We start from the raw sequence: 23,053 nt of genomic DNA on the forward strand, positions 1-23,053 counted from the left end.
TGCTACTGATGTGCGGATTAGCCGCGACAGCAACTAAAACACCTACTTGGGCATCATCATTTGTTGCAGGTCGTGGATGACGTTTCACATGTGGCTGAACACTTCCTGTTTCCTTAAATAACGTAACTATCCGGCGAACGGTCCTGAAACTTGGATGATGTCGTCCAGAATACCGAGCAGCATATATAGCACACGCCCGTTTGGCATTTTGTTCACAATAGCCATACAGCAACACGATATCTGTTGTGGCGTAACAAGACAGCCACGCCACTCGGAAGTAGCCGAAATGCACGCGTTACACACGCCGGCTGGCGTGAGGTCTGAAACAGGATACGTAATGAATGCTATAAAGGAAAGTACGTAGCTTCTGTAATACTTAACTTTAATCCATCATTTGTATACAGCATTCTTGATGATACAAGTGAGACTCTCTCTAGAAATGGTTAATGGCGCCTTGTTAGGTCGTAGCCACGGACTTAGCTGAAGGCTATTCTAACTGTCTCTCGGCAAATGAGAGAAAGGCTTCGTCAGTGTAGTCGCTAGCAAAGTCGTCGTACAACTGGGGCGAGAGCTAGTACGTCTCTCTAGATCTGCCGTGTGGTGGCGCTCGGTCTGCAATTACTGACAGTGGCGACACGCGGGTCCGACATGTACTAATGGACCGCGGCCGATTTAAAGCTACCACCCAGCAAGTGTGGTGTCTGGCGGTGACACCACATTCCTCCCCCGCAAATCGGCGAACGGTCGTGTTATAAGGCTTCCGCCCGCCGTGGGGAGGGCCCCATGTTGACGTATGCGATGAGGTGGGGAGCCTAACAACAGGCGAGGCTGTGCCACCCGCACCCGGCCATTCGGTCCGAGGGGAGCTAGGAAACGCCTGAAAACCTAGTTCAGGGTGCACGTCAACATGCGGTGTATGTGCCCGTAAAGAGACAGGAGTGGCCGAAGGGTCGACCTCTATTGCGTCGGGGTATCCGACGCGCGATGACGCCATGTGGTCCGGAGCGGGCAAGAGTTCCATGGCGGAGGACAGTCGGTCACGGGAAGCGATCGGCGGCGCGGGACCCAGGGAGGCGCTTGGCGGCTGCAGCGAAGCGTCCACTGCGGGCGGCGCCGGCGGGAGAACAGGCGGCGCTGGCGGCGGCGCGTCGCCATGGGGCAAAATGGAAGGCATCGCCGGTAACACCTGGGGATGAGGCGAGCCAGTAGATGGGTCCCCAGGGCGCTGACCGGACGGCACCGTCGCTGAAAGCAGACGGGGAGCGGCAGAACCCGTGCGACGACAGAGGCGCAGCTGATTGAGGTGCCGACGCACCTCACCAGAGGCCCCCAAAACCAAATACATCGCGCGGCCGAGGCAGCGAAGAATGCGACCTGAGAGCCAACGCCGTGAACCGCGATAATTGCGATAGTATACAACGTCGCCAGGAGCAAAAACAGGAGTTTGCCGCTGCACAGGAACCTGATGCGGCGGATGCAGCAAAGACATCAACGTTCGATGAGGACGACCGTGGAGCAACTCAGCCGGCGAGCGACCATCTCGGGGCTGAGAGCGATACGAAGACAAAAAAAGCAACAACGCGTCCTCCCGAGAATGCGACTCTTTCAATTTCAACATCTGTGACTTGAAAGTCCGGACCAATCGTTCAGCGGCACCGTTTGACTGAGGCGAAAACGGCGCGGACGTCAGATGTGGAATACCATTGGCCTTGCAGAATGACTGAAATTCTGCGGACATGAATTGTGGGCCATTGTCGGAAACAATAGTCTGTGGAAGACCTTCAATGCAAAAGACAGCAGACAACGCTTGGATGGTGGCAGATGACGTCGTGGAAGACATCCGGACAACAAAAGGAAAATTACTGAATGAATCGACGACAACCAACCATCAAGCATTCCAGAATGGACCAGCAAAATCGATGTGTAATCGTTGCCAAGGGGAAGTGGCTTTCGGCCATGCAAAGAATTTCCGCGGCGGTGCGGATTGTTGTTCGGCACACGCCATGCAAGAAGAGCACATATTCGTAATCGCAGCATCGATTCCGAACCAAGTACAGTGCCGACGAGCAAGTTGTTTCGTACGCACTATACCCCAATGTCCTTGGTGGAGAAGCTTTAAAACAGAGGACTGTAACGAACGTGGGACCACGACCCTAGACTGATCATTATCAGAACGCAACAGCAAAACACCACGTCGAACAAAAAGTCTCTCCTTGTGAGCAAAAAATCGGCGAACCAACGGATCCTCGATCCGTGACTTTGACAAAGGCCATTGCGTAGCAACAAAACGCAAAACGGTAGCAAGGACAGGGTCGGCAGCTGTGGCTGTAGCTACACGACGAAAATCAATCGGAAACGATTCGACCACGTCATCAGTTTCTGCATCAATGAACATGCAAGCAAGTTCGGAAGAATCGAATGCTTTATCCTCAGCAACGGGCAAACGGGACAACGCATCGGCGTTTCCGTGCTTAGCAGTGGACCGATACAAGATATCGTAGCGGTACTGCGAGAGGAAAATAGACCAGCGAATGAATTTCTGCGCTGTACGTGGAGGTACAGGCTTGTTCGGATGAAAAAGCGACGTCAAAGGTTTGTGGTCTGTGATGATGGTGAAGTGACGACCATACAAGAAATCATGAAACTTTGTAACACCAAACACGAGAGCCAAAGCTTCTTTCTCTATCTGGGAATAGGCAAATTGGACGCAAAGGCAATAGGGCGATCTTGCGAACCATCTTTGTGCGCAAGCACAGCACCGATCCCGAAATCCGATGCATCGACCATCAACAAAAGGGGTTTCTGGGGATCGAATGGCGTAAGGCAAGTATTTGACAGCAACGCCGATTTCAACTGGCGAAAGGCGCGTTCGCATTCCAGCGTAAGCGATGAAGCGGAGCTGAAATGGAAGAGGCATGCGGAAGAAATTTATGATAATAGTTAATTTTTCCCAACACACTCTGTAGCTGCTTCAAATTCTGCGGCGAAGGCAAGTCTTGTATGGCACGGAGGTGCTCTGGACTCGGATGTATGCCTTGGGCATTGATTACATGTCCCAGATATGGTAAGTCACGAGCAAAAAACACACATTTGTCCTTCCGCAGGCGAAGACCATTCTGTCGCAAGACCTGAAATAACGTTCGTAGGTTAGCGAAATGTTCTGCTTCCGTCTTTCGGGAGATCACTATATCGTCCAGATAGTTTGCTGCAGTAGGGACCGACGCACAAACAGTTTGTAAATATTGCTGAAACAATGCAGGGGCGGATGCACACCCGAATGGCAGTCTTTTGAATCGGTACAAACCAAGATGCGTGTTAACCACCAATATGCGCTGGGATGCTTCGTCCACCGGTATTTGCAAGTACGCATCTGCTAGATCCAACTTTGAAAAGTAGTGACCCGGGCACAGTTTGTCAAAAAGGTCTTCCGGGCGGGGTAAAGGAAAAGTTGCAGTCACAAGTTGTGGATTCACTGTTGCCTTGAAGTCCACACAAAGTCTCAGTTTTCCGGAAGGTTTTTGCAAAATTACTAAGGGTGAGGCCCAGAGAGAAGCCTGCACACGTTCAATTACACCTTGTGATTCTAAATCGTTTAATGTTCTTGCGACCTCATCACGCAATGCGTGGGGAACATTGCGCGCTCTGAAAAATTTCGGTTGTGCGTTTACTTTTAGTTCCAAATGTGCTTCATAGTTCTTAGCGCAACCAAGGCCCAGTGCAAAAATGTCTGCAAATTCCTCACATAGACGAGAAACACAGGCTGAAGGCACAGTCTGGTTCACTGATAGGACCTGATTTACGATAGACAAGTTAAACAACTGAAATAAATCTAAACCAAACAAGTTCACTGCAGAAGAAGAACGAAGGACGTAAAATGACACAAGTTTTGTTTGTCCCTTGTATGTTGCAAGAAGGCTGCACTGTCCTAACACAGGGATATGCTGTCCTGAATAACTAGTGAGCTGAACATTTGCGGCACGCAACGGAGGGGCGCCCAGTTGTTTGTACGTGGCGTGATTGAACAATGAAACTGCAGCTCCGGTATCGAGCTGGAACGGTATCACGTGTCCGGCAAAGTCCAGATCTACAAAACGTTTATTGTCCTGCTGACGACAAGAGCGACTGTTTTGTGCAACTTGAACAAACACGGGTACAGAATCACTTGCGACGTGACGGGATTTCCGTCGACGTCGACACACACTTCTTGTGGGACGAACACAGTCACAGTTAGAGAGAGTAGCACAGGGCGGAGTGGCATTAACTACATGAATGTCCATGGGCGAAGGTTCCCGAGCCTGAGTGTCCTTGGTTCGATTCCGGCGCGAAGCAAAGGGCCTGGAATGGTTGTGAGTGTCCGATCTAAGCTTTTTCTGGCAAACACTTTGAACATGTCCTTTTTTATTACAGAAAAAGCAAATAGCTTGGCGTGACGGACAATTCTCATGCGAATGTCTAGTTGCACACCGCGGGCATGATTTCAGCACTGCATTTGCTTGCTTGCGCGGCACACGTGGCGTTGCGGACGTGCGCGAAGGCTGTTTACAGTTCCGTGCAGCGCGCCCGGCGGGCCGGTTAATGCGACACACAGCTGGCGAAGTTTCAAATGATTCCTGAGCAAAGTCAAGTGTGTCTTGCCTATCTAAGATGTCTATCACTTGTTGAAGGGAGGGATTGACTAGTTTCAAAATCTGTTCCCGTATGCGAACATCAGAAACGTTCTGTGCAATTGCATCACGCACCATAGTATCTGAATAAGGGAGTCCACATTCACACTCAAAAGCACAATCCCTTGTTAGGCCGTGCAATGTTGCAACCCACTCCCGATTAGTTTGACCGGCCGTACGTTTTGTACGAAAGAACGTATACCTTTTTGCAACGACATTGACTGTTTCCTTGAAATAGGCATCTAAAGCAGACAAAATTTCTTCGTAGGACAGAGTTGCTACGTCGCGTCGGGGAAACAATTTCACTATCACACGGTACGTCTGCACCCCGACGGATGCTAACAAAAAAGGCTGCCGCTCGTTACCTTGAATTCTGTAGGCGGCGAGATGGAATCCAAATTGGCGTGACCACTCCGTCCAGCTTTCTACATCCGGGGCAAATGGCCGGAACGAGGGTGCAACAGCATGTTGTGGCTGCGGTAGCGGTGAAGCGGCGGCTGCCGCATCGTTTTGCATTGCTCGTTGACCCTGAACGAGCTGTCCAAGGACATCCAATAACGCCTGCGTCTGCTGATTCTGCAAGCGATAAAATTCGGACAGTACATCTGGAGATTGTGGCGAAGCCATGACACAAATAAATTAATACAAACTCTATTGGCTCGTCGCCAACTGTTGTGGCGTAACAAGATAGCCATGCCACTCGGAAGTAGCCGAAATGCACGCGTTACACACGCCGGCTGGCGTGAGGTCTGAAACAGGATACGTAATGAATGCTATAAAGAAAAGTACGTAGCTTCTATAATACTTAACTTTAATCCATCATTTGTATACAGCATTCTTGATGATACAAGTGAGACTCTCTCTAGAAATGGTTAATGGCGCCTTGCTAGGTTGTAGCCATGGACTTAGCTGAAGGCTGTTCTAACTGTCTCTCGGCAAATGAGAGAAAGACTTCGTCAGTGTAGTCGCTAGCAAAGTCGTCGAACAACTGGGGCGAGTGCTAGTACGTCTCTCTAGACCTGCCGTGTGGTGGCGCTCGGTCTGCAATTACTGACAGTGGCGACACGCGGGTCCGACATGTACTAATGGACCGCGGCCGATTTAAAGCTACCACCTAGCAAGTGTGGTGTCTGGCGGTGACACCACAATATCGACCTTTCCCGCAATTGGTAAACGGTCCATTTTAACACGGGCAATGTATCACGAAGCAAATACCGTCCGCACTGGCGGAATGTTACGTGATACCACGTACTTATACGTTTGTGACTATTACAGTGCTATCTATCACAAAGCGAAAAAAGTGGTCCAACTAAAACATTTATATTTCTTTACGTACTACACGAATATGTAATAAAAATGGGGGTTCCTATTTAAAAAAAACGCAGTTGATATCCGTTTGACCTATGGCAGCGGCATCTAGCGGGTCAACCATAGCGCCATCTGGTTTCCCCCTTCAAGCTAGACAAGTTTCCTTCTTTGTAGTTTTTTCGTTGACGCTTATTTCGTGAGATATTTGGCCTGGTCACGATCAAGGGGCCACCCTGTAAATATTAAGAAATTATAAAGACGTACAAAACGAACGTATATCTTTAAAAGGTTAAGAACCGTTAAAGTAGATACATCTCCGCTGTCAATTATTTGACAATGGATATAGCCTAGGTGTTATGATATGTAATAATTTCCAGTATAGTAAGTGACACACAAGACATTTACTGTGCACTCAGTAGTGACGTAAGTTAACAGTACTGCCATGGTACAAACATGAAGAGTTGGTGGAAGACCTTCTCTAAACCTCTTCATTTTATGTTACAAAGTATATCGTTCATGAGTTAATTAATTGCTGATTGCAGGAGAGCAGGCTATCTTTGGTGAACTTTTTTGATACTTCATCTTGTAAACAGAAAGCGGGACACGAAGTTGCCGTTACAAATATAGAAGAACATCTATCTCACAACAAGGAAGTACAAATCCATTCAATACCTAGATGGCAAACAGTACATCTACATCTACATCTACATCTACATGATTACTCTGCAATTCACATTTAAGTGCTTGGCAGAGGGTTCATCGAACCACAATCATACTATCTCTCTACCATTCCACTCCCGAACAGCGCGCGGGAAAAACGAACACCTAAACCTTTCTGTTCGAGCTCTGATTTCTCTTATTTTATTTTGATGATCATTCCTACCTATGTAGGTTGGACTCAACAAAATATTTTCGCATTCGGAAGAGAAAGTTGGTGACTGAAATTTCGTAAATAGATCTCGCCGCGACGAAAAACGTTTTTGCTGTAATGACTTCCATCCCAACTCGCGTATCATATCTGCCACACTCTCTCCCCTATTACGTGATGATACAAAACGAGCTGCCCTTTTTTGCACCCTTTCGATGTCCTCCGTCAATCCCACCTGGTAAGGATCCCACACAGCGCAGCAATATTCTAACAGAGGACGAACGAGTGTAGTGTAAGCTGTCTCTTTAGTGGACTTGTTGCATCTTCTAAGTGTCCTGCCAATGAAACGCAACCTTTGGATCGCCTTCCCCACAATATTATCTATGTGGTCTTTCCAGCTGAAGTTGTTCGTAATTTTAACACCCAGGTACGTAGTTGAATTGACAGCCTTGAGGATTGTACTATTTATCGAGTAATCGAATTCCAACGGATTTCTTTTGGAACTCATGTGGATCACCTCACAGTTTTCGTTATTTAGCGTCAACTGCCACCTGCCACACCATACAGCAATCTTTTCTAAATCGCTTTGCAACTGACACCGGTCTTCGGATGACCTTACTAGACGGTATATTACAGCATCATCTGCGAACAACCTAAGAGAACTGCTCAGATTGTCACCCAGGTCATTTATATAGATCAGGAACAGCAGATATATAGCAGGACGCTTCCCTGGGGAACACCTGATATCACTTCAGTTTTACTTGATGATTTCATAATGATCCATGAGTTGTATAAGAACAAACATCAGTCTCAACATAAACGTAATGTGCATGGTGTTGATAACATAAAACTGACTAAAAATAAAATTCTTACAAATAGGTGCAAATTTTCAACTATCATTATTTTCAGCCTAGTTACAGTAATCAACTTTTACCATTAGGTAATGATTGTGTGTGAAGGACCACATGAAATGTCAATGTCATATCACTTTTATTGTTTGTTTTGAGAAACGATATCTAGTTGTAATATTACTATCACGAAAATGTAACAAACCACAGCATAATCAAACGAGTGACTAGATTTGGCTTTATGGACAGCTGGTAGCAAGTACATACAACAGTAATGATAGTCACACAATTTTCCTTTCAAAAACGTAATGTAGCTATAAGGCATTAAATGATTCGCCACTGGGTTCTTTAAGACGCTAATATAAAATTACTCCTAATACAGGTATATAATTGTCAAGCGACATATTTACTTGTAGGCAAATTGACCGAAGAAGCATTACAAGGAACAGAGACCTCAGGTTACAGTTGACTTATCCCACAGATTTATATAAAAAATGAGGGTTTAGATAATTTAAAATGCCATAACAATGTCCACAAAGAATAAGTAAGTGCCAAATTAACACACAGTTTGGAGCAAATATGCGGCCACATACGTACTTACATGTGCACACAAGTATGCAAGTGCTGACGATTAATGAGCATGATGCATATTGTATCTGTTGGATAGACATAGGGCATATTATTCATTAAGATGTGAAAAGAGCTATCATGAATAATAGAGGCATGTTTCATACAAAAGACAACTTATTGACTAGAAACTGACAACTAATGGTCAAACATGCATTTCATGAATTACTCGATGGCTGTAAACAATCAAATAGCAAAGACGTTCGTACGCACGGCATTTCAAAGTCTTTGCAGACATAATGTTCGCTGGTGCTTCCCAGCGACACTAGGCAACCGTTAGCATTCCCCAGCCCTGGGACGACGAGTATTTCCTCGAACTAGCAGGGTCTGTATACCAGTTGTGCAGCATACTACCTACCCCACTAACTTGACAGTGTGTTTTTCAATATTAAAATCGTAAGAATGAGTGTTTCTGTGCGGAGAAGAGTATTTTAGAAGCGAATCAGGAACGTTTTTGCATGGCCTGGCGCCTTTCACAAGGAGTAGAGAGCTAAATCACTGGATGGTAGGCAACGCACACTTCATATGGACACCGCAGAGTGCCTATGCATTGCTGCCTCTCAGGGGCATAACAGCCTCAAACGACGTCTGGAAAGTGTCAGCGAACAGTTTGTCTCTCACAAAATTTGTTCCCCATGACGTGATCTCCTGGACGTTTGTCTCAAAGACTTTGAAATAACTTGTATACAGGCTGCGCGTCTAGTCCTCTGTAACAGACTGGATCTACCAGCGTCCTTGTTCTGTTCGCCAGTCCACTCCTCAAGTAGCCGATAATGGGTCTCGATGGAAAGCCATTTTTTATTGTTTTACTTATTGTTGCTTCACCACCTCAAACTTTGCTCGAAAATATAAAAAAAATACAAAAAACTCAAAAAATACAGTTATCTGCCATTTCTCAATACTACATGTAATTTACAGTATAGTGTTCACGGAATAAAAGTGAGGGAAAATATAAGAAACTTGTTAAGAAAATGATGAAGTGGGACGAGTCCTAGTACATTTAACCCTGTGCTTACCAGAATATCAGCATATTGTTGCCTACTAGTCGGGCCTTTCAGGACTGTGTTGTTCAAACTGACACTATTTCCACTACTTATTATGTGTACCATATTTGAGATATAACTATTCTTGAACCAATTTTATTTATTTAAGGATTAAATTTTTTAATAATATAATTTATTTTTACTGGTGGCTATTTAAGGAAATATAGTTTCTTCTAATTCTACACCAATAGTTTTTATAATATCATTCTTATTTCAAGTTTCCGCAGGGTCCACGGACAATAGCAGGATGTTCTGACTGTACAGGTTTGGCGCACTTATAACGTGTAATCTGACATTTTCTCTCTTTCTTCAGTACGCAATATGCACCTCTTTTGCTTTTCTTAGTCGGCACTTTTGCTGTACTCGTACTTCCTCGGTCGGGTGCTACTAACACATTCATTGACGTCTTTACCCCCGCTAGTTAGTTTCCCAAATTGATGATAAAAGTCCGACGTCTCATTATTCTGTTGGTAGTCAACATCATTCAGATAATGTATATATTCACTACACTTACACTGATCATGTTGCAAAAATATCACCAACGTCCAACGCCTTCTTTTCTCTTCACACTGTAGCTTCGTATCCTCTGCTTCATGGCGTCAACACCACCTTTTGTGGCACCTTAATTCCTTATAACTTCACACTTCTTTACTTCTGATGGTGATACCTCTGCTTAACGTAAGAAACTAATATAGAGTCTACTTCAGGTTCTTTAGGTGTAATAAAATTGGCAAGTAGTTCACTTGTATTTTTTTTATAGTAATGACTACTATCAGATCTTTTGACTAAAAATAATGAGCTAAATTGAGAGATGTAAAAAATTATTACAGGTGATACTACGTCCATATTTTTCAAGTTCAGTCACAAGAGGTTTCATAACATTCTCTTCACAGTCTCACGTCTCTGGTTTCTTTCTCCTTCCCCAGTAGCTTGTACTTTCACGAAGTGCCAGAACTTCGTTCCGTATCTACCAAGTTTTGATGGTATGTATTGTCTAAATGGACACCGACCTCGATATATGACCAACTGTTCATCCACAGTCATACTCCATCCTGAAATGTAGGCATACCTCTGGGTAGTTTCTCGTATCTCAAAATCTTCTCTCATTCCAGTTTGTCACTTGAGATATCCTCAGGTCGAGCTACTGCATTGTCAAAACTCTCTCAGAATAGAATAGAATAGACATAACTTCACTGAACAGTGGTTGGGCATTCTCGACACTCCAAAACTGACTGATATAGTCATTTCTCGACTTGTAAACCACTGTCAGGCACAGAACACCAAGAAACTTTTTCATTTCATGCTAACTTGTTTCCATCTAGACCTTGTAAACGCTTAGACCTTCCTTGTTGGTCCACATACACACTTTCTCAATGAGGGTTCCACGAGAGAACAATATAAGACAAGACCGTTCAATATCACAGTTCCTAATCGAATATCTTGTAGGTCTCTGATCTCCTTTCGATACATTCTTTTTGCTTTGTCCAACAGAAATTCCAACCTGAGGGGCTGTAGCTCATATTTCATTATTTCACTCCCATTGCGAGAAAACAATAAATCACAGCAGAATTTGCACTAGATTTTTCTTATCCTACTTCATAAATGGATTCTTCATGGTCGTCGTCATCATCGTGTTGTTCTGAGCTTTCAGCGACATCTACCTCGCTATCGTTATTACTGTAAAATTCAAATTCATTAGGTTGGTTTTTAAAATCAGAAGACTGCTCCAATAATACCATTATTTCATCATCTGGTAGTACTCCTCATCTCACTTTGTAGAACAGACACCGGGCGACTGCTACGGTCGCAGGTTCGAATCCTGCCTCGGGCATGGATGTGTGTGATGTCCTTAGGTTATTTAGGTTTAAGTAGTTCTAAGTTCCAGGGGACTGATGACCATAGATGTTAAGTTCCATAGTGCTCAGAGCCATTTGAACCATTTTTTGTAGAACAGACGATACGGTTATGAATAATGCACCAAAATAAACATGTACTTATCAAAAGGCGCCCTGTTGAATGTTGAAATAACAGCAACGCGGGTTAACAATACCTAATGACTTAACAGACGGTGCGCATACAGGCATCTGGTTGTTTAAAGACTGTTACTAACCGCATGGGCTTGCGAACTCTGTACGGGTGGAAACGTGAACCAACAAGTTAACACAAATCCATAGGTAAACTTTTATACTTATTTTCCAAAACTGTGACTAATAAGATAAATTAGAAGAAGTCTTAAAATTTCATTAAACTGAAGGACCTCTGAGGACGTTGGTAGTTATAGGGATAAGCTTGTTTCTGACTTAGTCTTAGGTGTTATTTTTCCTTTACGAAAAAACTGTAATTCCCAACCAAACGTCCGCAGCTTGTGGTCGTGGGGTAGCGTTCTCGCCTCCCACGCCCGGGTTCCCGGGTTCGATTCCCGGCGGGGTCAGGGATTTTCTCTGCCTCGTGATGACTGGGTGTTGTGTGCTGTCCTTAGGTTAGTTAGGTTTAAGTAGTTCTAAGTTCTAGGGGACTGATGACCATAGATGTTAAGTCCCATAGTGCTCAGAGCCATTTGAACAACCCAACCAAACAGTAAAGAGAGAAAACCTTTGACCTTGAATTAATTTGAGAGAGACGTGCGGATAACTGTTTCTTTCTTCGAAAATAAAGTCGAAAATTGTTAATTTTCTCTGGAAAAAGTGATGCATAAAGTTGAAAGTGACATCCATCTAAACATAAAAACTGTGAAAGTATAACTTTCTAAAATATGTAGAAGCAGTAATCTGATAACTACAAATCCAAATATTATGATAGCTACTTCTTTCTTCGACTCAGTTGGGTTTATTGTTGTTTTTTTACTTGGTAAGCATTTCTAATGACTCAAGAAACAATACACACAGCTGAATGAAGTACAAAATAGTAAGAGAATATTCTTCGTTGTCCTTAACACAGTATTTAACAAATTATTTCCCCAGTTTTTCCGGTACAATGTAAACATGAAGCTCTTGTCGATGTGGTCTACTGAAACCTAAATCCACTTGAACCTGCTTACTGTAGACAAGCCTTGCTCTCTGTCTACAACTCCTCTGTCACCAGACTGAGGATTCCTTGGCGTTCCAGTATGTCTTCTATAAACTGAGCTCTTCTTTTAGTCAACCGAAGCTTCCGGTTCTATACTGGCACCAGTATGCGAATATACTGAGGATGATCGCATGAGCCTAATCGTAGCAAGAAGATTTTAAGTCAATCGTTTTCAAGTGAATACCTACGAGGGTTGAATGAAAAGTAACGCCTTCACCATCGTTAATTGGGTTTAAATGGGAATATTTTAATAAATCAAGCACATAAATAATCCTTAGAATGTGATCTTTAAGTACCAATACTCACTTTTACACATAGTCGTCACCCAATTGGATACATTTCTGCCAACGATGAACAAGTTTTCTGAAGCCGTCACAGAAGAAGTGGACACTCTGTTTACGCAACCACAGTCTCACAGTTCTCTTAACATCTTCATCATTCTCCTGTCACAATTGAATGGAGAAAGGCGTCACCTTCATTCTCGTAACGCGAGAGGAGTTCCTGGAAAATTTCAAGTCTGTGCGCTTGCATTTCAGGAGTCAGCATCTGGGGTATCCATCCTGCACAGATCTTCCGATAGCCAAACGAAGCAATAATGTCACCCACACGTTCTCGTGAAATGCCGATTGTGCTTGCAATTTCTCAGTAAGTGATACAACGATCGTCCTGAATGAATTTGTCAACATTTTGCTTGTGAAACTCGGTGTCTGCAGTCACATGACGTCCAACTCTTGTCATGCAGGTCAGATGTTCCCAACCCAACATCTTTAAACTTGCTCGCCCAACGACGCATAGTACTCACATCATCACAATCACCATAAACTGCTTTCATCCTCTGATGAATCTCCTTTGGAGTGAGACCTTCTGCTGTCAAGAGTTCAATGACTGCACGTTGCTTAAATAGCATTGACCGACCTTCTGCGCAGGGTTCCATACTTTACACTGTAACAACACAACCGTTCAATGCTAAGGCTGCCCGACAACTGGAGCTGTAGAGAAGAGGCTACAGAACAAGCCAGTACCTGCCGCATTCCAATGCTGCCAACTGTTGAAGAGTTGCGAAGGTGGAGGCATTACTGTTCAATCAACCCTCGTTCAACAAGTTACTTTAACACATAACTTTCCATACCCTCTGTTTCCTTTAATTGTGAATAATGTATGTAAAACAGTGCAATCACGCACAGTAAAGACCGAACGAAACGAGAGATACCATGAAATCCCGAGTAACATACAGAAAAATCCGATGACTTAATTTGTAAAATCAAACGGTCGCCAGCCTCGCTGGACAATATCTGTTCGCTATCTAATCGATAATCGGAACAGTAATAATGACGTTCTTGCTTAAGTAAAAGTGTGTCAACAGAAAGCTTACTCACACATAACGAACACAACAACACGGTAGAAATAACAGCGGGAAAACGTTAGTAATTGTTTCGTTATGAAAACCGAAAGTAATAATTTGGAGTAATAAGTAAATGATCGTTGCCCTGCCGGTTAGCCGTGCCGTCTAACGCACGACTTTCCGGACTGGGAGAGAGCGCCTGGTCCCCGACACGAATCCGCCCGGCGGAGTTGTGTCGACGTCCGGTGAGCCGGCCAGTCTTTGGATGGTTTTTAGGCGGTTTTCCATCTGCCTCAGCGAATGCGGGCTGGTTCCCCTTATTCCACCTCAGCTACACTATGTCGGCGACTGCTGCGGAAACAAGTTCTCCACGTAAGCATACACCACCATTAGCACGCAAACATAGGGGTTACACTCGTCTGGTGTGGAGACGTTCCCTGGTGGCGTCCACCGGGGGCCGAACCGCACAATAACCCTGAAAGAGTGGTTCGGTGTGGGGTGGCTGAGGGGTGAAGTGGACTGCGTCAGTAGTAGTGGGGTTGTGGAGCCTCTCCGTCGTTTCTAGGCCCCCGGTTAACATACAATACAATACAAAATGATCGGTAATGAAATGTTTGATTTATGAAAACCATTATGGCAAAAATCTAAGTTTCCTCTCAGTAACGTATACTTACATGTACAAAGCTCAAGAAATTTGCAAATGAAGCTCATTGACGTTCCTCATCTTAAGTAATTTGGAAGTTACATGAATGTACAAACAACAGTCGAACACAGAAAGCCCGCAACACTTGTATAAAATTTAAGAAAATTCTCCAGAGTATAGACTTAAACATCTGTGAAATTGGATTAATCGCAGAATGATCAAAATACCATGGACAGCAAAAGTAACCAATACCGAAAAATTGTGAAGAATACGCAGATGACGAGAAATGTTAACAATGTATAAAAAACAGTGTACCTGGGACGAAATTAGCTCTCGAATAGCGAAACATGTATATCTAGAGTAGATAAGAGAAGGGAAGATTGAGGGTAAAAGAAGAAAAGGATTTCCAAGTGCCAATCAAGCACTATGGATTGCAGTTAATAATGCATCGTGTGGTCGCCAACAACCAATAATGGATAAAAGGAAGACGAATATGAAGAAGAAAAGCAGAGAAAGAAGTTACTTCAGTCGGACTGTAATAATGGTAATTGTATCTGATTATTTATGGAACAGAATAGCTAAATTATTGAGGTGTCATTACTGATCACTCTCAGTCATAATTTTAACAAGAGAACCTGACAATATTACTCATTTAAAATTTTTCTCTGACAAATCAACGATACGATTTTCCAATAGTAGTAAAGGTAAGTATGACGTAAGTGAAAGATGAGATTAGGGAGCTAGAGTTTTAGCGTAATTATTATTACTTGACAGTTCACTCGGAGGCACTGGGTGTACCTCACAATATTTCTAATTTTAACGATAATGAACACACAGTTCGTCGGAGTTGTTGAGACATCGAAGTCTGCAACATAGTTCGGTTGCGAGCGCTGCAAGATCCATGAGCTATTTTATATTTACGTGACAAACCCTAATTCTAGGGCTATATTTTATTTTTGAAACATGGATCTATGCCGACAATTGTAAAAACGGCGATGGTACGTTAGTCCTTACTAAGGTAAAATTGCTACCTTCTGAAGAAGACAAATTTATATTTGTCTAAACCTAGGTAAAGAATTTCTTTAACCATTGCAACTGGTCGGCTGTTTATAATTTTATTACGTGAAACCGTTGCTGTTGTGCAGCTATGTTTAAAATATTACAGATAATAGTGTTAAAAACATGTAGCTACCTGTTTATGAGAGATACTGGAAGTGGTGGCCATGAGCCTCCAGTCATCGCTGACTTCGTGTGATGACGTTATCAGCAACACGCTGTAGTTCTGCAGGCTTGTTGTTTTTAATTTCTCTAGTAATATTCCCTTTAAGATCGTCTATTATGCGAGGATTGCCACCATGCGTTTTGCTTTTTAGTCTGCCCCATAAATAAAAATCACACGAGGTAACTCCAGGGACATAAAGAGTCCAGAAGCCTCTACTGACAACTGTCTTCAGGAAACACGTTCGTGATTTGGGCAATTCTGTGGTAAGATATTTGAACGGTTTCTCCATTTTGTTGGAACATTGCACGTAGTTTTTTTTTTGGCATTTGTCAATTCTGTATAGAAAGAGTCAAAGATCTCTAGATATCTCTCTCTGTTTAAGATGTAACTGAAAAATAAGGGACCAGTCAAGTGTTCCGGACAACGCGTACGAGAGATCTATCTTCTCTGAGTGTAGAGGTTCTTCATGTAGAGCATATGGGTTGTCCTGCGACCAGTATCTGCAATTCTGGCAGTTAACATAACCTTTGCGAGCATCCTCTCCTTCTTGATACGATCTTCTTACTCGTTTCGTAGGGACCCCGTCATCCGCTAGCCTCCTCCTGTGAAATAACTACTGTTACGTAGTAACCGGTGCTGGTAGGTTCACAAACAAGGGTTTACTATTGCAATTACAAATTTGACTTCTGATCGACTACAATTTCTTAAAATCCATAACACGTTTTCATAATGCTTCAGCGTCATGTCCAGTTCTGCGTTTTCTACTGATCTCCATAGTTACCAAGTCCCACGATCACAGAACTTCGCCATCAATGGAGTTCCATGACACGCCGCACTGCCCTGCAGATGTTAAGTCCTGCCTGCTCTGACGTCACAAGCAGCCGTCTGGCGCCCCCAGAATATCTCCAACATAAATTACCACACTAACCCAAACACAACCTAATCTACTTTATACTATAAGTATTATTACTTGAACCTAGTTTTTAGCAATTCAGTTCTCAGCCTTATATATACATTCCTGTAAACACAAACACACACGATCTTGAAATGTCAGATCAGCAGTAGGAGTGTGTATCATCAGCTCCAACTGACCATCGTGCGCATTTCAACCCTTACACCTTACAAATGAAACCAGGCCTCATCTGACATGGAGTAAAGCAACGAGTCCACGTAACCGTTAGCAACTGATGTAAACAGCCATATAACAATAATTGACTCTTTTTTTTTTTCTTCTTGATCCTCAAATTTCAACTCTTACAACACAATCACACAATAGGCTTTTAATTTCATTTCTTTTAGTACACTATGACACCATGATACACCAACCTGCGGTGACAACCTCCTTATCGACTTGCGGGGACCTCCTGTAAAGTCTATGGGAATTCTGTCTGTGGTTTCAAGGATACTTACTGGCGGTCGCCTATTCCTCTGCAAGTTCTGAAAGGCTCCTACAATCCTCCATTTTTTGTGCAGATCTTGAACAGTGCTGATCATGGATAGTTTCCTGCCAGGATACTTCGCTTGGAACATTTCTTTACACTCATTGACGGAGCCTATCTTTATGTAATGCTCCACAACATCAAATGGTCGTTCTTATGCCAACAGCCTCATTTCTGTAACAACTCAATAATTCGAGCTTCTCTCAACAACCGACGCACGAACACACAGCCGTACTACACTTTACGATAAAATGCAGTGTAGCCAACTTGCGAGACAGTGCTGCCATTTCACACCCTATATTATATGTTACATGTGACAAATTTCTTTTTTGTCGTCTTTACTGTTGAGTCGTGGTACACGGCTAATTCTTTGATCGCAAAACAGTGACTACACGAAATGCAAGTGTAATACTCAAAACCAAGTCCCAGGATAGTCGATTCGAGGTATAAGAGAGAAATTTGCCGGCACAATAAACATCACCAAGTCTGAACAACATTATTAAACGGATTTTTGAGAGACGTCGCCCAAAGTCTTGATTATGAAATACACTTTGCCGGTTTTCAGTCGTCTATCCCAGTAACTATGACACACTCCTCACTGCTGAACAGTATTCGTTCTAAAAGACTGAACGGCCGCTTCAGAAAATTTGTATGATAACATTTGATCAGATATTGTATCTATAAATTGTCTATATTCCATCAAGTCGAAATTGAAACCCCATACCCTTAAATGTTGTCATGAGAATGAATGAAAAAAATAGTTCAAATGGCTCTGAGAACTATGGGACTTAACTTCTGAGGTCATCAGTCCCTAGAACTTAGAACTACTTAAACCTAACTAACCTAAGGACAGCACACATATCCATGCCCGAGGCAGGATTCGAACCTGCAACCGTATCGGACGCGCGGTTCCAGACTGTAGCGCCTAGAACGGCTCGGCCACCCCGGCCGGCAGAATGAATGAAAAACAGTGTGCAGATCATTACTTTTTTAATTCATGATGACTGGTTTCGATATGACAAATAGATCATCTATATATGTAGTGCTGCCAAGTGCAGTTTAGCAGTAATGGTCACACTTCCATCCCACTTATCGCGTAGCATGATGCCGTATGGAGCACTTAAAGTGGAGTGTCCATAAATTCTTGGCCACACACCGCAACTCCATCACCAGTATAACTGATAACAATTCAGATATTAAAATATTGTATGCTGGGTTCTCTGCAGCTTGTATCCATTTGTTAAAAGGTACTTGTTGTACACGCCGAGTTGTATCAAAAAATTAATTGCTAATTACATACATTTGAATACAGCTCATGGTATACTACAAGATGTCTTACAACAAACTTTAAATGCTTGTACATCATTCAGGGTGATCAAAATATATCGAGTAACGCAAGTCACTCATTAAACCTTTAGCAGTGTCAATGTTTACAGACAGGTATACAGACAGGGTGGTCCATTGATAGTAACCGGGCAAAATATCTCACGAAATAAGCGTCAAACGAAAAGACTACAAAGAACGAAACTCGTCTAGCTTGAAGGGGAAAACTAGATGGCGCTATGGTTGGCCCGCTAGATGGCGCTGCCATAGGTCAAATGGATCTCAACTGCGTTTTTTAAAATAAGGAACCCCCATTTTTATTACATATTCGTGTAGTACGTAATTAAATATGAATGTTTTAGTTGGACCACTTTTTTCGCTTTGTGATAGATGGTGCTGTAATAGTCATAAATGTATAAGTACGTGGTATCACGTAACATTCCGCCAGTGCGGACGGTATTTGCTTCGTGATGTATTACCCGTGTTAAAATGGACCGTTTACCAATTGCGGAAAAGGTCGATATCGTGTTGATGTATGGCTATTGTGATCAAAATGCCCAACGGGCGTGTGCTATGTATGCTGCTCGGTATCCTGGACGATATCATCCAAGTGGTTCCCATGCAGTCGACAGCGGACCAATGTCACCTCTGAAGGCCCCACAGATTTGGACGCACAGTGGGAACCCTTTCATACTTTGTGAGGTGATGACAACGCAGTCTCGTGAGTAAGTAGCATCTCCATGTGCTTCACAGTGATCACTCAAAATCTGACGCAGTTAACGCCTCTTACATACCTTACAGGTAACACCACTAAACATGAATAACACTAATGTTCTATGGTGACTGTTATAGCTGTCAAAGAGAATTGCAGCTGTAACCATTTACATACCCGTCGATGGTGCGTGTGTGTAAGAAGTCACATTGATATCCGACCATGTCCTCTGGGTGCCTCACTTTTTTTGTGACGTAGTGTATAACACGTAATTGGAAGGATGAGAAGCACTGCCGGTCGTTGTGGCCGAGCGGTTCTAGGCGCTTCAGTCCGCGCTGCTGTTACGGTCGCAGGTTCGAATCCTGCCTCGGGCATGGATGTGTGTGATGTCCTCTTAGGTTGGTTAGGTTTAAGTAGTTCTAAGTTCTAGGGGACTGATGACCTCAGATGTTAAGTCCCATAGTGCTCAGAACCATTTGAACCATTTTTTTGAGAAGCACTATGTTAAGAAAGCATTAGGTCCACACCTCGGGACTGTGGTTTGTTACAGAGGCTGCGGCGTACAACGCCAGCTGCGAGCAGAGCTGGGAGTGTTCCGAGGCGATGGGCAGCCTGGGGCGCTGCAACTCGACGAACGGGCGCTGCGTCTGCGACCCGACAGCACACTACTACAACTACACCTGCTACCGCACGCTGAGTAAGTACTCGCTGCTACTGGACTCGCATTCGGGAGGACGACGGTTCAATCCCGCGTCCGGCCATCCTGATTTAGGTTCTCCGTGATTTCCCTAAATCGCTCCACGCAAATGCTGGGATGGTTCCTTTGAAAGGGCACGGCCGGCTTCCTTCCCCGTCCTTCCCTAATCCAATGAGACCGATGACCTCGCTGTCTGGTCTCCTTCCCCAAACAAACCATCTCGCTGCTGGCCGCAGCTGCGCCGATGCAGGGCGAGGGCGCTGCGAATAAGAAGCGACCCTCTTCAGTGCGCGACTATAGACTTCCGCTCAGTGGTAGACAACCTGGTCTCTACCGCCCACCGTTAATAGTCAGTGATAAGCGGTACATGGTTTCAAAATATTTTCAGTAAGTTTTCAAAAAATTTTCTCCTAATGATTTTATAAGTTGTTGTTGTTGTGGTCTTCAGTCCTGAGACTGGTTTTATGCAGATCTCCATGCTACTCTATCCTGTGCAAGCTGCTTCATCTCCCAGTACGTACTGCAGCCTGCATCCTTCTGAATCTGCTTAGTGTATTCATCTATTGGTCTCCCTCTACGATTTTTACCCTCCACGCTGCCCTCCAATACTAAATTGGTGATCCCTTGGTGCCTCAGAACATGGCCTACCAACCGATCCCTTCTTCTAGTGCCACAAATTCCTCTTCTCCCCAATTCTATTCAATACCTCCTCATTAGTTATGTGACCTACCCATCTAATCTTCAGCATTCTTCTGTAGCAACACATTTCGAAAGCTTCTATTATCTTCTTGTCCAAACTATTTATAGTCCATGTTTCACTTCCATACATGGCTACACTTCATACAAATACTTCCAGAAACGACTTCCTGACACTTAAATCTAAACTCGATATTAACAAATTTCTCTTCTTCAGAGAATCAAGTGTGAATGACATGGATGCCATTGATCCCACTGATTAACTGTCTCCTGCTAGCTGTGCTGTGGGACATCATTTTTAATGAAGGAGTCGGTCCCATTTATTATGAGTGCTACATTTGCTTTACAAGCCTTAGATATTTAAACGACTACACTGTGTCAAGCAGGACACTAGTAATACTGTAATCGTTCTTTACAGGTTTGATCTTCCTGCTCATCTGCATTAACTTACATTTTTTCACATTTAGAGCTAGCTGCCATTCAGTACTCTGTAACCACACAGTATCGATGGTGGAGGTAAAAATAATCCTGCATTCTTGCTTAGTAGAGCCCACTAAGGGACATTGCGGTGATCAGTCCATCAACATGCCTCGACGAATCATATCTACATAAGATGGTGCGCACTTTGCCACTTTGCAAGAAAGAAGACGGGCTGTCAGCACCTAAGTTGCCCGCCATACTGACGTATGCGACATTTATGCCTTTGATACATTCGGCCACTTTCTTCAGATACAAAATATAGAGGATCGACTTGTGGCTACTATCGGTCAACAATGCCGGCAGCTACCTGAAATTACGGCTCGTAGATGTCCCGTGGAGAACGGAACCGAATTGTGCGCTGCCTCTTCCGAGACAACTGCGCCAATAAAGTCGCCAACGGAACGTCTGTAACTGAACACGGATCAATGGTTTTTTATTCTTTTATTCGAAGGGTGCAAGATTTCTTTCACCCGCAATGACTGTCATACAAGAGTCCAGGGATGCAATCTGCTGAGTTTAACAGCGAAGTGGGTCAACCATATTCTGAGCCGCTTTAATACAAGCATGTTCGACACCTCTCTTTGCTATCGTCGGTAATTCAAGGGCCGTCCAGTATCGCTATAGGATTCTCTAACCTATTTGCTTGTCCTAAGGTAAACGTTTTGGTGATGGGTTCGTCTTTTAACCCTTTGAGTCCCAATAACATAAGAAAATGTAATTATAATTTTTTTCACAAAATTGACTTTTTTGATTATAGTAAGCTACGAGTACTAGAAGAAATCAGCAAAAAGTAAACAGTCAATTGTTTTAAGGTTATGGTCTCACTTTGGAGCCACCGGGACACACAGTTTTCAATAGCCAATCGTTTTGCGAGATACATTTGAAAACAATTTCGCGTTCTTCCTAGACACATATCGAAACTTCCATGAAGTCACGATGTCCAAAGTAAATTATTATCCTAAATATCAAGCAAAATGGGCCTCAAATTAAATAAATTTCTATTAAAAGTATATACTGCTCCCGTGGTTTCATTTCGAAACCACTCATAAAAGCGATAGTACAAACTCAAATTTACTCAACAGTAACTTTGGATATATTTACTTCCACCGTCAGTTATCTCCTCAATATGATTATTGTATAAAAAACCACATGTCACTATCTCCTACAGTTACATAACACATCTCCGAGCCGACCGTTGCTTTGAACGCTGTAAGTGTCCGCTACAATGCAGTACACTCGCAGAGATACTGATTGTACCACATATGTGTCTGTCCTGCAATAGCTTCGATGGTACTGGTACTCAAAAAAAGTCAATAAAATGGTCATGTCATGCAGTAGCCGAAGACACTCACTGGGTTAAGATAATAGTGCACGATAACATCGCTGCCATCTCGTCTACACTTTTGTTCACGTATCAGGAATCAACCGAGGAAATAGCATTCTGTGTTGGTTGGCGAGCAACTGATTCATCATTTCTGGAATCTCCTCACACCTGGATGACTTCAGGAAGGGCGCCATTGTAGTATAGAAGAAACTTGAGCAGCAACGTACCTATCGACCACATTAAGGACAACAAGCCGAGGAGGGTCCAAGCACATCACAAAACATGGCACTGCACATACGCACCGGACAAAAACTTTCCCGCTACTGGGAGACGTGACGTTTAAATCGTGTAACGCAGCCTTAGGTCCTCATAAAGACCTCATTTCAGGGAGGAAGACGGTCCACGAGTTTCTTCACGTATGTCGTATCTAACTAACTGATGATTAGATACCGTAGAGTCACCAGATTGCCGGGATGTTGATTGCTACATTCAAAGTAGTTGCAAATAGTCCTAGACATTTTATATGAGATTAAGACTGGGAGTTTAACGATACGAATTTTATGGCTCGCTTCAGTTGAAAAGTCTCAAAATTGTTACTCATCGATCACACGATACACAGCCCCCCTCACCTACTATTTAATTTCCTTGTTCTTTGGCCCACTCTCGTGTGCAATGACGATCTGCGAGGCACACGCCTTCAAACGTCCAGTCCGCACAGTTCTCTTCGCAATGATCGCTTGGAAACTGTTTC

At 43.5% G+C, this 23,053-nt stretch overlaps 1 protein-coding gene across 1 annotated transcript in view; it reads left to right on the forward strand.

Annotated features, from left to right (window-relative positions):
- Nucleotides 1-23,053, forward strand: part of LOC126187625 (tenascin-like) — a 194,520-nt gene that overhangs the window by 132,746 nt on the left and 38,721 nt on the right. The window contains exon 7 of the mRNA XM_049928825.1: nt 19,656-19,802. Coding sequence (XP_049784782.1) covers nt 19,656-19,802 — 147 coding nt within the window. The remainder of the gene's footprint in view (nt 1-19,655; nt 19,803-23,053) is intronic.

This window comes from Schistocerca cancellata, chromosome 1 (genome assembly GCF_023864275.1).
Source record: "Schistocerca cancellata isolate TAMUIC-IGC-003103 chromosome 1, iqSchCanc2.1, whole genome shotgun sequence".
NCBI lineage: Eukaryota > Metazoa > Arthropoda > Insecta > Orthoptera > Acrididae > Schistocerca > Schistocerca cancellata.